Source organism: Anas platyrhynchos, chromosome 1 (assembly GCF_047663525.1).
Source record: "Anas platyrhynchos isolate ZD024472 breed Pekin duck chromosome 1, IASCAAS_PekinDuck_T2T, whole genome shotgun sequence".
Classification (NCBI taxonomy): Eukaryota; Metazoa; Chordata; class Aves; order Anseriformes; family Anatidae; genus Anas; species Anas platyrhynchos.
Window position 1 is genome coordinate 188,764,059 of NC_092587.1, and position 16,581 is coordinate 188,780,639.

General features: G+C 41.0%; 1 protein-coding gene across 16 annotated transcripts in view; it reads right to left on the bottom strand.

Annotated features, from left to right (window-relative positions):
* Positions 1-12,565: 12,565 nt before the first annotated feature.
* ZMYM2 (zinc finger MYM-type containing 2) overlaps positions 12,566-16,581 on the bottom strand; it is an 89,384-nt gene continuing 85,368 nt past the window's right edge. For all 16 annotated transcript variants that reach the window (XM_072032697.1, XM_072032702.1, XM_072032701.1 and 13 more), the window contains 2 exons: positions 16,124-16,244; positions 12,566-14,307 (listed from right to left, as the gene is read on the bottom strand). In XM_072032697.1, the coding sequence (XP_071888798.1) occupies positions 14,115-14,307; positions 16,124-16,244 (314 nt within the window). In that variant the 3' untranslated portion in view covers positions 12,566-14,114. The remainder of the gene's footprint in view (positions 14,308-16,123; positions 16,245-16,581) is intronic.

Consider the following 16,581-nt stretch of genomic DNA (forward strand, 5'->3'; position numbering starts at 1 on the left):
CTTTTTATACTGTGGTGCCCAGAACTGCACACAGTACTCAAGGTGAGGCCGCACCAGCGCAGAGTAGAGCGGGACAATCACCTCCCTCGACCTACTAGCGATGCCGTGCTTGATGCACCCCAGGACACGGTTGGCCCTCCTGGCTGCCAGGGCACACTGCCGGCTCATATTCAACTTGCTGTCTACCACGACCCCCAGATCCCTCTCTTCTAGGCTGCTCTCCAGTGTCTCATCGCCCAGTCTGTACGTGCAGCCAGGGTTTCCCCGTCCCAGGTGCAGGACCCGGCACTTGCTCTTATTGAACTTCATGCGGTTGGCGATCGCCCAGCTCTCCAACCTATCCAGATCCCTCTGCAAGGCCTTTCCACCCTCATTCGAGTCCACAACTCCTCCAAGTTTGGTGTCATCAGCAAACTTGCTCAAAATGCCTTCTATTCCTACATCCAGATCGTTTATAAAAATATTGAAAAGTACCGGCCCTAAAATGGAGCCTTGAGGGACCCCACTGGTGACCGCCCGCCAGCCTGACGCAGCGCCATTCACCATAACCCTTTGGGCCCTGCCCGTTAGCCAATTGCTCACCCATCGTATGATGTTTTTATTTAGCTGTATGGTGGACATTTTGTCCAGTAGGATCCTATGGGAAACCGTGTCAAAAGCCTTGCTGAAGTCCAAAAAAATCACATCAGCTGGTTTCCCTTGGTCCACCATACGGTCCACCATACTGCCTGGTCTTCACTGCAGTGCTCTGCTATACATGCTGCATGGTCCTCAGCGTGGTGCTCCTGCATACGTGGTGCATGGTCTTCAGTGCTGAGCTCCTGTGTGCATGGTGCGAGGTCTTCAGCACGGTGCTGCTCACAAAGCAGGAGTCAGGAGAAGCGCAGGTCCTTTCACTGGAGGTGGGACAGGAGGACCCTGTGAGACTGCAGCCTTTCTCCTCTCAGACCCAGCCACCTCTCCCCAGCTGCCAGGTCACAGAGCTGTCTCCTAACACCTCTCCTTCCATACTGAGAGAATCAGATGTTAAATCATCGCTGTCTGGGGCAGCACGCCTCCAGGCCTTGTACCCATACACCCAGGGTTACATCTCCTCTCTGTCAGCCAAAGGGCCACAGGACCCCTCTATTGTCCTGGGAGAGTAAATCCCATCTGTCATCGTACCCTCAGGGAGGACCCATCACTGATGGTGTCTCTTGCACTGCCCTGAGCATCCAGGAGCCCAGAGGACTGTTCTTGTTGCATACTTGATGGTTGTGACTGGGCTGGATTTAAACCAGCACATCCCAAAGTTGCCAGGAAGGCAGTGGCTGATTTGATAGCCTTTCACTTCAAGAAAGACATCAAGGCCCTGGAACGTGTCCAGAGAAGGGCTATAAAGATGGTGAAGGGCCTGGAGCACAAGGCCTGTGAGGAGCAGCCAAGTGAACTGGGGTTGTTGTGTCTGGGGAAGAAGAGGCTCAGAGAAGACCTCATTGCTCTCTACAATGACCTGAAAGGAAAATGTAGGGAGCTGGGGGTCAGCCTCTTCTCACAGGTAACTAATGATAGGACTAGAGGGAAAGGCCTCACGTTGCACCAGGGAAGGTTCAGGTTGGCAATGAGGAGACATTTCTGCTCAGAAAGAGCAGCCAGGCACTGGGACGGGTTGCCCAGGGAGGTGGTGGAGTCACTGTCCCTGGGGGTGTTCAAGGAGAGGTTGGACGTGGTACTTGGGGACATGGCTTAGTGGGTGACAGTGGTGGTAGGGGATGGTTGGACCAGATGATATTAGAGGGCTTTTCCAACCTTAATGATTCTATGATTGTATGCTTCTGTGACATCTATATCTTGCTTCCTCTTCCAAGAGCAGAAGATACCCTGAGGCAGCATTGGATCCGTTTTGCTGGCCAAGATGTCACAACCACAGCAGTGGCATTTTGCAGCAGGCAGCCCCCCAACGATGAATTAGAGCCAGCAAGAAAATGAGACTGCACAGAAGTCTGCTTTCCTCCATCTTTTCAGTCTTCAAGTACCATCTGTGGGTGGAAATCAAAAGACATCCCAGTCTGCCTGGCTGAAGAGAGTTTTGTGTGTGTGTTTTTGTTTTGTTTTGTTTTGTTTTGTTTTTCCTCAGACATGTTAAGATAAGCTTCCCTGCAGATGTTGATGTCTACCAGAGACTTGATGCCTACTGGGCACTCACACTAGCAGTTGGCCAGTGTGTTCAGCATGTCCCAGAAATGGCGTGGTGTTCTTGTTTCTGTCATCCCAAAGTTTCACATGGCTGTGGTGCTCTCCTGAGGGGAACAAGGAGGACAGACTGTCCTAAAGACGCCTGTGGGGATATTTTTGTCCTCCCCAGGAGGTGTCATCCTGGCTGGGCAGATGGCTAGATGCCATCTGGTTGTGTATGGAGTGAGTGAGATTTGCTCTGCAGGCACATTTGGGCTGGAAGGGTGGAAACATCTGCATTGAGGGGCTTGGGAGGTGTGGGTCTGCTGTTCTGCTCTGTGGCCTCACTTCATTTATCCCTGGTCTATCAAATAATGAAAAAATAATGTGCACTGTGAAATTTCTTCTGACTGGTTTTTAACTGTACATTTTTGTTTGAATGTTTCTGGTTAGCATTGGCTCTTTCTGCTTCGCTGTAGCACATCTTTCCCAGGTATGTAGCACATATTCCCCAAACCCAGCGGTAAGAGCACACTATTTACCATACAGCAGAAGCAAGCCAATGCTTCAGTCATGCCAGCTTGGGGCTGTTTAGACACATAGCACACTGTGATGGAAGCTCAGGAAAAAAAAAGAGAATTGAAACTAGATTACTGTTTTCCATATCATTCTTTAAAAAAAAAAAAAAAAGGAATTATGAAAATCCTTTTGCTTGTTAACAGTAATGTGTAATTAATGTGTTTCATTTCACCCTAACACGAAACCCTGTGAAACCCACATTGCTAATGTGCCTGATTTTTCACAGAGTTAACAGAAATGTGGTTACATCAACCTTTCATTGTATGTGGTGTCAGTTATGCACGGCACTCTTTGTTATGCATTGACTGCGCTCTCGCACACGTGATCGTCTCAGAAACCCCGCACAATGGCATAAAAAGGCTCTCTTCTTGTCAGCAACACCAAATTTGGAGAAAAAAAAAAAAAAAGAAAGAAATAAAAAGATTTCAAATGATTACATCCTGTTGCAAGAGGACGTATTTTAGTAGAAATAGCTCTGATGTATCATTTATCTTTGCTTGCCATTAATACAACAATAATTTATGGGCTGACATCATCAGGTACTATTTAAGGAACTGATTTTGATCACCTATTTTAAAATAAATTAATCACCAATTACCACACACTTCTGTAATTCTAAAATTTTTCCAATCTGCTCTTGATCGTACTTTTTTGCCCCATTGGGAAGTGTGCAATAGCTGCACTGTGGTCTGCCTTCACTTATGTATTTATATGTACATGAGTTGTTTTACCCAGCACTGCTAGTGAGAATTCTGTTTAGCCAGAAACCTTTTTACAGCACCTACAAGACTGAACAGTTGAAAATTATATTGAAAATGAGTACAAGTAATGGATTAGGGTAATATATAAGGTACTTGCCTGCAGACACGTATTGTTCCTTCCATGAGGATGACCACTGAAGTACTTCTGACCCAAACCATGTGGAAGTCAAACCTGGCAGGTATTACAGCAATATACAGTAAATGGAGTTAATGATCCCATTTACAGGAAAAAAAAAAAAATCTAACTAATTTAAGTCTTATTGTAATTGAGAAATGTAATCACTGTAACATGTCCACTGATCTGTGTCCAAAGCTCCCTGAAACCAATGTCACCACTTTCATTTCCTGCAGCCACTGCTGGATCAGGCCCTACTAGCGGCAGGTAGTACAGCAGCTATGAGATGAGATTTTTGCAAAGGTTAAAATGCAAGTAGCATTTTTGTGTTAAGGAAATATTGCTTGATACTCGGGAAAAATAGCAGGAAAATGCTTAGTATTGAATTAACATGTCCTGTTAAAAGAAGTTATTTGTGTCCAGTGTCTTACATGTGCTCAGAGATCACTAATGAATGTAACCCCAGTGGGAGACACTGCTTGTACAGCAATTTCCTTTGTGCCTTTTGCTGGATTCATGTATGCAGTCATCACAAGCTCTTCTTGTAACTAGCAAATGATCAGCGTTGTGGCAAGAACAGACCTCTATTTCCTCTGTCTTGCAAATAATCCCTGCCTTGCCCAATAAGCAAAGGCAATTTGAGGAATTTGTACTGCTGTTCAAGCAAAAGCTCCCTGCTTCTCCCTTGTGAAATGTTTTCTTTTGCCAGGTTTCCACCACTTGTGTCACACATTTGGTAATCTGCAAAAGGGACCTGTTCCATATTCCCAGTGTTCATAGCCATTACTATCAGGGGATTTTTTGTGCCGTCTTTTTTAATCAGACAGAGAAACAGATCTTTTACAGAGTCCAGTGACTTGTTATAGCCTGCACTGTGTCATGATACCAATTTATGAAACCATTAAAGCTGTTTCAAAGGCGTTCGCTACTGTGCAAAGTTACCTTCCTGAAACAACAGCTTGGCTCCATTGATTCCTCTAGCAATTGTTCAACAAAGTGATTGTCATGAACTAGAAATGTTGTGCTATAAAAGCTCACCTTCAAAATCTCTCCAAAGAAAAAGCTCTGCAAGGCAGTCCAAGTTTTTGGAAGATTCCTGACATTCTCCTTGGTACCTGCATTTTCTGTAAGGTGCAGTTTGGGCACCCGAGTGCTGATTTCCCATGGAACTTGAGAATCAAATAAAAATAGATTTTAGCAGAGCTTCAAACAAACCAGCTTACATCTAACTCCCTATCCCTCACATCACATCACAGAATGCTGGAGGTGGGAAGGCACCTCTGGGTCCAGCTGGTGCCAGCTCTGCTCAAGCAGGGACACCCAGAACAGGCTGCCCAGGACCACGTCCAGGTGGCTTTTGGAGATCCCCAAGGAGGAGACCCCACAGCCTCTCTGGGCAGCCTGTGCCAGCGTTCACATGCACCTCTATAGTCTACCAGGAACACCACAGCAGGGAAAGTTTATGTTGGAGATTTTAAAGATCAAAACAGGAGTTTTGGTGTGATACCAATCCACCATAAACCCTGCAAGATCTGTAGTGAGGTGAGTCTCCTGGTGGATGCTTCCACCACATGAACGCTGCAGGCAGGTTACAGCAGTCACACTGCAGCACCAGTGTGATATTAGACACCTTTTGCTCATAGTTTTTTTTCATCATCTGGTCACTTTTGCTTGGATCTTTAAATCCTAGCAGACATCCTCTTCTATTTCTATGAAATGTTACACACACTGAAAAATGTTTCTACAAAAACAAAAGACAAAACGACAAAAAACACACAAACAACTGAGTACATCCATCTCTCTCTTTTTTTTTTTTTCTTTTTCCCACATACGTAATTTCATAACTTGTCCTAGTTTTGTAGGGAGGAGGTCTGTATTAGGAGAAAACATACATAGCTTATACTACCACATCTTCTGAAACGTGTTCATTTACTGTGTTCATTTTTGGGCCCCTCGCTACAAGAAGGACATCGAGGTGCTTGAGCGGGTCCAAAGAAGGGCGACGAAGCTGGTGAGGGGCCTGGAGAGCAAGTCCTATGAGGAGCGGCTGAAGGAGCTGGGCTTGTTCAGCCTAGAGAAGAGGAGGCTCAGAGGTGACCTTATTGCTCTGTATAAGTACATTAAGGGAGGCTGTAGCGAGGTGGGGGTTGGCCTGTTCTCCCATGTGCCTGGTGACAGGACGAGGGGGAATGGGCTAAAGTTACGCCAGGGGAGTTTTAGGTTAGATGTTAGGAAGAATTTATTTACTGAAAGGGTTGTTAGGCACTGGAACGGGCTGCCCAGGGAGGTGGTGGAGTCACCATCCCTGGAAGTCTTCAAAAGACGTTTAGATGTAGAGCTTAGGGATATGGTTTAGTGGGGACTGTTAGTGTTAGGTTAGAGGTTGGACTCGATGATCTTGAGGTCTCTTCCAACCTAGAAATTCTGTGATTCTGTAACATATATTCTAAAAATGTGAAAACATTTTTATGTTCTGCAGCAGAACTGCCCCACTGCTTTGCTCCTCGTGACTGAGGAACTTCAGCAGGTCAACTGAATTTCTCCATTAGTGAGAAGGAAAGGAGAGACAGGAGCAGCCAAACACAAGAGTGAACACAGGAGTGGGCTGGAGATGCTTTTCCCAGGAACAGCACCTCCATTGCCACCAGTACCTCCAGGCCTTACTCAGACCAAATGCATCCCACACCAGTACACCTCTGTCCTGCAGTGGCCATGGGCACGTTGCTGGGACCAGGAAACCGTTTTCCTCCTGGTAATTCATCTCAGACGACAGTAGCATGAGGCAGCTCCCCGCTAACTCAGGAACCTCCTTCCTTGTGTTGGGAACTGCTGTGCCTCTGGGAAGGCAGGGCATAACACAGCCCATAGGTGGTCTTATTTCTCTGAGGCTTTTTTGCTCACCTGTTTCTCCCTGTACTGCAGCCATCTGTCCCAGGGTGCTGCTGAAGGAACAGGAGGAGCTAGGATACTTCCTTAAATATACAGGTCAGAGAATTCACTTTCTAATATTTGAAAAAAATAATATATATATATATATATAAAAAACTATAAACCGTTCTTGTGATTGCTCTCAAAAATACAAGTCTTGCTCTCAAAAAATAAGTCTTACCTGGGAGACTTAGCACTGCTCCCGCCCTGAGATCACAGTGGGTTTATGTGTACTAACAATGTGCTGTGAAGGGGTGGCTCTTTTCATGTTAACTTTTAATTCCTTTGCTTGACGCTTTATATTGACATCCCATTATTCACTTCCTCGCTTCTGAGCTTAACCAGTCTGAATATTTTAGCCCTTCTCCCATAAAAATCATTTTTACATCGTTGCTAGGCTTCCCTTCCCCAGAAAGGTCAATGATTGCACCATAGATTCTGGTCCCTTGTTAAACTCCTGACCACATTGTTACTAAGGAATTTTATAGGATCCTCTTTTATTTTGGCAAAGTACCAAAACCTAACTAACCCAAGCTGTTCCTCATGGTTCAGGGGATTTAGCTGATGTGAAGAGTTAGCTTGCTGCTCTGTACCTCCTCTCCAGGGACTTTCCTTTATGGGATTCTCCAGTCAAGCTGGAGGAGAAATCACATTATTTTGCCATGATGATGACACAAACAAGAATGTCCTTCTTGGGGAGTTAGCAGACATTGTTTTTTTTTAAATGAATGTTGGACCTTGTCCTTGTGGATGATGTGAGATTTTAGAATAAAAAACACTTATTGCCTGAGGGTCAGAGGAAATAATGGCTGCAGTGCAACATGGTCACTTCTCCAGGTGAACATATATACACATGCATTAACAGACAGTGCAATCTATAGATATTTCTCTGAAGTATATCACTTCAAGAACATTGTCTATAGAAACTATTGAAGATATAAGAAAATGTGTATGAACAAGTCTGTACATTGCAAGACACCTGGGTTTTTGTCCTCCAACAAACCTGAAGGACACACTCATAGAGAATTTATTTAGTTTTTAGCTGCCTCAGCTGATGCTAAGCCCATCAAATAACGCTCTTCCTCCTGCTCTCTTTTAAAACTTTTTTTAAACAACTTTCACCTTCCGCTTTAAACTTAATAAATAAATAAATAAAATAAGGCTTTATTTTTTAAGTTAATGGAAATCAGACTGTAGATCTTTAGGTATCTATTCTTTTGATTACTATCATTGATTTGTTATGTACTAGCATGGATTTCCTTTCTGGCACTAGAGAAAAATCAAATAGAAGATGTTTTCAGATGTAATGAAGAGGGAAGTCTTTCCGGAATTCTTTTTGTCCAGGTTGATCATTTGGCAGTGGTGGTGGGTACCTTTGTTTGCCACGGTGACACAGCTTTGTCCTGAGCTGAAAAACTTCCTTTTAGCTTCAAGTAGGGTATTCCAACAATTCTTAATTAAAGACTAGAAATGCAAATACTACATTTACATCACCTGCATAATGTATGCTGAAAACAGAAAACACCATCTTGATGACAGTTGGAAGCATATTGCTTACTCAGCAAACATAACAAGAAATAAAATACGTCTTTTTTTTTTTTTTTTTTTTTTAAACCACAAAAGCACTTTTAGTGATTTGTCACAAAAGAAACATCAGCAGTTTAAATTATACAGATGACAAGGATGTTCCTGTTCATTTCTAAGCAGAACATGGGGGTTTAATATTTTATGAAACAAAATTTTAGTGCAATAGCAAAATAGAGGACTTAAAACTATCTAGGCACAGGCTTTCAAGACTTACCTGTACATGACACAACCAATAATGCCCTGAGCACTTCCCTCCCCTGTGACTGAACCAGGAGAACTTATAAAAAACGAAAAAGGGAAAACAAATGCTAACAAACCTAACCTCTCCTTGTACCTGGCAAAAGACCCATTCTTGAGGACCTCTTCTGAGAGAAACCAAACCAGCCTGCTTGTGCTGGGGAAACGGCAGGTCAGAATGAGCCACCAATTCATCATTTGCTTATTTTCCTCAAAGTAGTAAGGCAACAGCTGAAAAATGGAGGCAGTTCAATGCTAGGTCTTGTTCTCTGCAGACCTCTTGAACACGAACCGCTGGCTCCTCTTCCTGGCACACCTGGGCCTTGTTGTCAATAGCTTTCACTTCCTGCACAACCTGCACGCACCGCTAAAGGAGATTCATTTTCAGCATTTGCCCTCCAGTCACATTGCCATTTTCATAGTTTTGGGCCAAGACGGGTACAACCAGTAAAGACTTCAGCTTGGCACTCAGTTCTGGGAAGCTCTCAGCACTGATGTGACCGGCTTTGATAGTGCAAAACTGGATGGCAGGCAGGAGCAGGCCTCATCCAGGGCCACGTGCCACTGCTCCAAAAATCTCCACGCCACGGGGAAAGCAAAACTCAGGTCCTGTCCAAGTCCCACTTACACTCACATCCACAAAGTCTGAGAGTACACAAATCGCTTGAATTAGAAATGAAAGTTCAGATCCACCTTTTGTTTTCTTTCTGTATTTGTTTTTAGTTTGCAGAAATTTGCTTCCAGGACTGACACTGGTTTGCCTGGATAATGCCGTGGTCCATGAGGGGAGCAGAGTCTGGGCTGCTTTTCCTAGCTGTGACAAACATGAGGACCACCTCAGCCAGCTCGCACATCTGCCAGCAGCAGAGGAAACCCAACTGATGCTGTCCTTAAGGGCTGATTCCAAGGACTCAACTTTCTTTACAGATCTTCTCAAAAGAAAAAAAAAAATAAAGAGGCTAGAGATAGAAAAATATTTAACACTTAAAGTTTTGTGACTCCTTGCTGGTACCTGGTACACCATACAGTGATTTAACAGCATCCTTCCCTGCTTAAATTATGCAGAAGCAAATATGCCATGACTGCTATATCAATGGCTTTACTCTATGAAAACAAATGATTCTTAGCTGACAAAATACAAAAATTTTCCAGTTGTATTAAATTAATGCATTTGGAAACACCAAGATACTGATATCCTAAAAACAGAATTTTTTATGAAAAATGCTTTTAATTATCTACCTCGTTTCCATGCCCAGTAACAGCATAGAGCAGTAGCTGGGCGAAATACTTTGAGACAGGCTATGCAGCAAGTTTGAATAGGGATGGAAGCCTGGAAGGGACTGTGGGAACACAAATTAAGCTTACACTCCTAAATCCTGTAATCTGTTCAACATGGATACAACCAATCTTTTCTGTCCCTTCTCTGCATTTGCTCACTCCTCTCACCCACCAACACCAGCTTCTCCAGCCACCGCCACATAGCCCTGAAGATGCTCACCACACAAACGTCTCACTCAAATCCTTACTGGTATTCTGCCTGTCAGAATTGGCTTGGGGATGGTGAGGACTTTTGTAAAGCTAACAAGAGGTGATATTATGCCTTACTGAAGAATAAGGAAGAAGTGGAATTATCATTACAGCTCTCTCTCCGGCCATGGCCTAATTCGGGGCCACCCACAGCAAGCTGGGGCCCTGCCAAGGCAGCGCCACTCTCCCAAGGCTGCCAGCTCCGGATGGAGCGGTGCAAAAAACAGACACACAACCCCACATCATCTTTTTATGCCTGTGAGATGTTTGCTGTGCTTGTGGATGTCCAAAGAGACAGGCAATTACCACTACAAACGCTAGCATGAGCCTAGATGTTGAAGCACTTGCCCCATTACATTGTGGTTTCAAGCACCTGTGCTGTGGCTCATGTTCTAGGGCTTTCAGATTTCAACATTTCAAATTAAAAAGCTGCTACAGGAAAGATTTCTGACTTGACAAATCCCCAAGGCCACAGGTAGAGTACAGTCTATGCTGTTGGCCATGATCAGGCTCTTCAGGAGACACACGCAAACCCTACGGCTTCGATCTAGCCCTAAACGGAGGGTAAGTCAAACTTCAAGGTAAATTTCAAAACATTTCCAAAACATCATTAGCATTTGTTGTTGTAACCCAGACAGTCTTGTTTCACTTATGAGAGTCTCATACTATTTTAAATCTTGGTAACTCCTTGCCTTTAAAATATTCTGAATTTCAGTTTCACTGAAAGTCCTGGTGCCCTCGGTGCAAGAGGAAGTTGGAAAGCTCTCACTCAGCTTAGTCCAGGCCATACTCCCTTCTACTTGTAATGGAAAGAAAATACTTAACTGCCCTTCCTAACAGCAACAGACCAAAATGGGAAAGTGAGTATTAGAACAAGAAGGAACTTTTATACACCCTCCCCCAAAAGAACAAAGTCTGCTGAAATGGCAATACGGTGTGCATGCCCATTACCACTCCCATCTTTTCTCTTCTATCCCAAAGACATTTCTGCCAGATTTCAGGGCTGCCAGCTTTGTTGGCCACCTCACCTATTTTACACAGCCTCTCATTAGACAAAGTCGTAGATAATAAGAAAACAAATTTTGTTACATTGTAGATTCACACAGTGGCATTTTAAAGGCAAATAACATTGTACACTTTAAAATTACTCCACAATAACCACCTTTTTTCAGTAATTTATGCTTAGTTCAGTAATTACAAAAATACCTAGGCTGCGTTTTCTCATACTCCCAAAATAACTGCACAATTATACACAGAAAAAATGTGACTGACAAAGCAAATTACTTTTCTGAAGATTGCATGAGTTTTTCAGTTTTTCATAATGAGGCTTATTTTCTATGTAATTTGCTTACAACTGCCTTCTCATTTTCCCAGTATCTTGAGGCTACAACTTCACCGATGAATTGTTCAAGACGAGATCTCCAGCTGAGGAGAAGTAGAGCACTTCCCACATGCACTTTGCAGGTGAGCTGTGCCAGAGCTTACAGAGATGGCCAGAATATCCAGGTTACCACTTCACAATTCCTTCTCAAGGGGGAAAGAGAGGGCAGGATTCAGATGCATATCGTTAGGTTGGGAGCTCTGTGTAGGACAGAGCATTGCACATTTTGCTGTACAACAATCATTACCACTCAAATTTAGGAAAAGCACGTTTACATTGAGCCTTGATGCAATCTTGACCACAGTACCTCAGAAGTTTACAATGTTTGGCCTTGACACACTAAACCCATGAAAAACATTATGGTTGATGATGGAATAGCTCCATCTTCTGGAATAAAACTTACTTTTTTGTCAAACCTTTTTGTTTCTGATGTGGATCTGTATGTAAAGTTATTTCAAATCCTAAGTTTAATATTTTTACTGATGAAAGGTGAATCCTGTGTAGTAAATGTGATGAATTCAGGATAATATGATTTCTGATAAAATTAAAGAGAGCATTCATTATTTTCTAATGACATTGAAAATGTACATGCATTGTATACCATGTTACAAACTAACCTTATTTAATAGGCATAATCTGATTTTGATAATACCAATTCAGATTTTGTTTGAGACTAACACTCAGCATACACACACTTTAGTCCTGATTCAGGGTACTTCAGTTTCGTGATAAAAGTCTGTAGTTTTACAAAAGTGTGTTTGCAGTTAAATACTTGTCTGAAACTCAGTGAGACTGAAGCCCATGCTGAAGTAACTGAAGTCTGAAACTATACAGAAGGGTGATTCTTATTACCATTTTTCAAAGCATTTGAATGAATGTTTTAAAGAAATATTTCATGTTTCAAGCACAACACATTTTAGGTAGGTAAATAGCAGTGAAGGCTTAAAATTTAACACGTGGTCAAGTCAGGTGTTCAACCAGAGTGTCCAGAATAAAACTACGGTTACAATTCCCAATTTCATCTTTCACATATCATGGACAAATTGTATTGCTGTTGCTTGAAAAACAAACAAAACAACAAAACACTATTAGGGAACTAGAGCACTGAAGCTATAAATTACCTACTGGGTGTTGCTGTGTATTATTTCTTGATTTCACGGGAAGGATAGAGCCACGAGAAAAAAAATGAAAAAAATATATAAATATATACACTACATCTACTTTTGAAATAGCGATATCTAAAGTTAATATGTAATCATGGACACACAAGAATAGCAGAAATTTAAATAAACTTGCTTACCAAAACAAAGCAACTGAAGCTTTATTTCTCTATATAGAAAGATGAGTCCTTATGTGCATTCTTTTAATCTAAGGAAAATGAAAAAGCCATGCAGCCCTTGCAAGAAATGAGTCCTAAGGTGGTGTATATATATACGTACATACACACACACACAACGTTTCCCCTTTAACAGATGATTCCCCTCAACATATTTCAAGTCACTTAAGAAAGCAAAAGTCATGACTATTAATTACTTTATAGTAGAATATTCTACTACAATTTTTTCAGTACAATAGCAAAATCATTGTATCAGCCACCATATTGCTCACATCAGTTAAACAAGAGCAAGGAACAAAACTTGAGCAGATAAACATGTATCTGGAAATCAGACTCCTTATGCAAAATACGCGCAATGAAAAGATATAGAACACATGAAAGGAGTTTTCTTCAAAAAAATTATCTTTCAACTTTCTGCAACATCATGTGTCATATGGCTTTTGAATGGAGGCATTAGTTAAAAGAACTTTCCCACCCATAGTCAAGTATTCACTGTATTTAAGTACAGCAATGCAAGGACAAACAAGTTCAAATTTAGTAAACTGTATTACTTTATGTAATACAGCATTAAAATTCCTTTCTCTAAGGCTACAAAGACAGATTTACAGTAATATGAGGTACCAGCATTTATGGCAGGAAAAGTAATGGAAAAGAATTATACAGCATTGTCATCAGACATTTTTTTTTAATCTTTCCCTTTTCTTTGTTTTTGCCTTTTTTTTTTTGCGCTTTTTTTTTTATTTAAACAAAATACATGTCTTGATGATCACATGCTTTAAGCTTATGCTCATTTATTTATTTATTTATATATATATATATTATTTGTAGGGGCAATTGAGAGAGAGTCACAAATAAGGAAAGGACACTAAGGTTTTAATAAGGGCAACAAAAAAAATGTTTTCACCAGAATAGATTCACATTACAGTACACCAATATTGACAGCATTCTCTTTTGTCTATTTTTGGTACATAAGATGGAATCTCTCTACATAACCTCATAAGGCTTCAGTAACTAAAAAGTAAAAAACCTATTAGTTTACAATTTATTTAAAAATTCTGAAAGACACAGCAAGTTCTAAACTTTAGTAGTGCTACCCATACACAACCATCCGGTTTAAGAACCCAGTAAAAGAGTGTCCTTTCAAGGGAGCTTGCAACAGCAGAGTTGTGCAATATGGATGTCTCTTACTACAAGAAAAAAAAATTACACATGGCACATTCTCATTCATATTTTTGCAATGTAAAAAGTTACAAACATACCTAATCAAATAAATAATAATAAAAAAAAAAGAATCTGAAATGTGTTTGTTATGTGTCCTAAAATCACTACGCAGAATAATGGAAACTTTCACTCACAGATTATTTACATGGTAATACCCAGGTGAGGGTACACACTGCTACAAAACTCATAAAACAAAGGGTAAACTTGAAATGTTCTCCATAATAAAGGTCTAGCAGCATGACTATATCTAATGCTGTTTGTTTTCGTGAATGTTTTTGGAAGTTTGTTTTAATCAATGTCCTCATCCAGTTCATAATTGTCTTTTTCATAAATATCTTTTACTAAAAGAACCCGTACAAGCATATTTTCCAAAGTGTTGCGGTCCAGTGAGGTGGAAGTGTACCAGATAGGACTATCCGAGGAGACAGAGCATTCTGGTTGCAAATAGAACATGTCCGTCCTCTGATTCAGATTCTGTGGGCTACAAGGTGGAAAACAAAGGGAGTTAGAATAACAGTTTCACAGAATGTATTAATACATTAATATTTCTGACATTGTGTGAACGAAATCCTATGTGTATTTAGGCAAGTTATGAAATGAAGATTAATGTGGAAAAATACTAAAATTCCTTCTATTTTACTCAGAGGGTTGGTCACTAAGCCTTAAAATCCCTTAACACTTGACCTGATATATTTTGGAGTTCACATACATGCTTAATCCAACTCAGATATACCCTCTAAACCACTAGGAAATTCTAGTAATTTGTTCTTTTAAGCAAGTCTTCAGAAATAATTTTCAATCCTGCATATACAAGTGCTCATTCGTGCTCTATCCTTCATAAATGGATGCCCCACTTCTACAGGCATTCAAGACCAGGCTGGATGAGGACTTGGCCAACCTGATCTAGTGGGTGGCATCCCTGTCTACGGCAGGGGGTTGGACTTAGATGATCTTTAAGGCTTCCCACTTCTCCTTCCCACTTTTTGGAAAAGCCAGCGTTTTTATAGGAACAAGCAATGGTATATTGTGCACAACTGTGAATGAGAGTATCCCTCAGGTACCAGTTGCAATTGTCAACTGTTTGGCAAGTATATTTCAACCACAGTTTGGCAAATATATTTCAAAAAGCTGACATTACCTTAAATTTTGCAATATTTCACATACAATAGATTTTAAAGTGTTAAATATGTTAATTACATGATTTCATCAAAGATGCAAAGTACATGTTGTTAGAATTGGAACCAGGAAAAGCAGTCTGCTGCTCTAGACAGCAGTGGTGACCAATATCTCAATATCTGCAAGACAGTGGGACCCTAAACAATGTTCCAGATGGACGTATGTGAGTTCTTTTTCACAAACTTCAGAGTTTTCTACAGAAAAGTGATTTGATCCCCACTAACCCACAGTAGATAGTGGAAAGGTGAAAAAAACAACAATCCACCTCACAACACTCACAACTGAATTAATGAAAAATGAGGTGCTTGCATTAACAGACAATCACAAGTTTCATCATATACTTTACTTCTGTCTACATCTTTCTTCATTTTTAAGAGTAAAACATTGTTTCCTAACACATCAAGTGTTATATTTCCTTTGATCTACTGTCTACTTTTTCTTCTCCTGTATCACCTGCCTATTCCACTTACAGTTACATAAAAACTCTACTAAAATCCATTGCTGTGGTGGCTGGTCCAATTAATGAAAAACATTTTCCATGAAATCCTGTTTTCAAACACTTCCAAAACATTCAGCTACTAAATTAATTTATTTTTTTTAATTTTCCGTATTTCTTTTAATGTATTAATTTCTGAGTGGACTGGAAGGAAACAAGCTATTTCTAAATAATGGGTCACTGCCAGTAATATTTTTTCTTCTACAAAAATACTTTAACTTACTTTAAGGTACCTCAGAAGTATCTACATTTCAAATTCCTGATGACTTAACATGAAGCAAATCTATTGTCTTGACCAACTTCTTACTGAAGAGACACTGACCTCACAAACACCCTCAGCAGCAAAACCTACCAGATTCCTTGTTGAATCTGCAGAGATGCTTGATGTTGCTTGGTTAAGAAGACAATCATATTATCATTCCCAGATGGAGCCCTTAACAACCAATACTGAAGTACTCCACTGCTCTTTTGCAGGTATTGTCTGTTTACAGGAGTGGAAATTTCCATGCCTTCATTTCATATTTTTTAGAAGAATTCAATTCATTTCTTTTGCTTAAGCATATTTCATCATCAAAAAGTATCCCTTTTCTATCAGGTCTACTCTGTATTACCATTTCATACATACCTTTTAGACAAATAGCACTCAAACATTTTCACAGGACACCTAGCTGGATCAGACGTGTTTTCAATTTGTTCAAATATTGGTTCATCGTCTTCATGTTTCCTTTTTCCAGTAGTAATTTTATCTTTAAGAAGAAAACAAAGAACATCTAAGCCATAACTTGAGGTTATTGCACATTTTTCAATAAAACCCACCAGGTACTGCAATTCAATCACCAGAGCTATGTATATCTGCACACTGGAAATGCAACCCATAGCCACAACAACATCCCAGATGTAGCATGTAGACCAGTGAGCTGAAAGGCATCATTTACTGCAGATTATTACTGTAGTCTCCACAGACAACACGCTCCCATTAAAGATCCAGGAGCCAAGAGCTGCTAAACTCTACGCAATGGCAGACCTCTGGCTCCTGGCAAGGTGCCCAGATGTCCCTCAGATGAGTGAAACATGGATGCAATG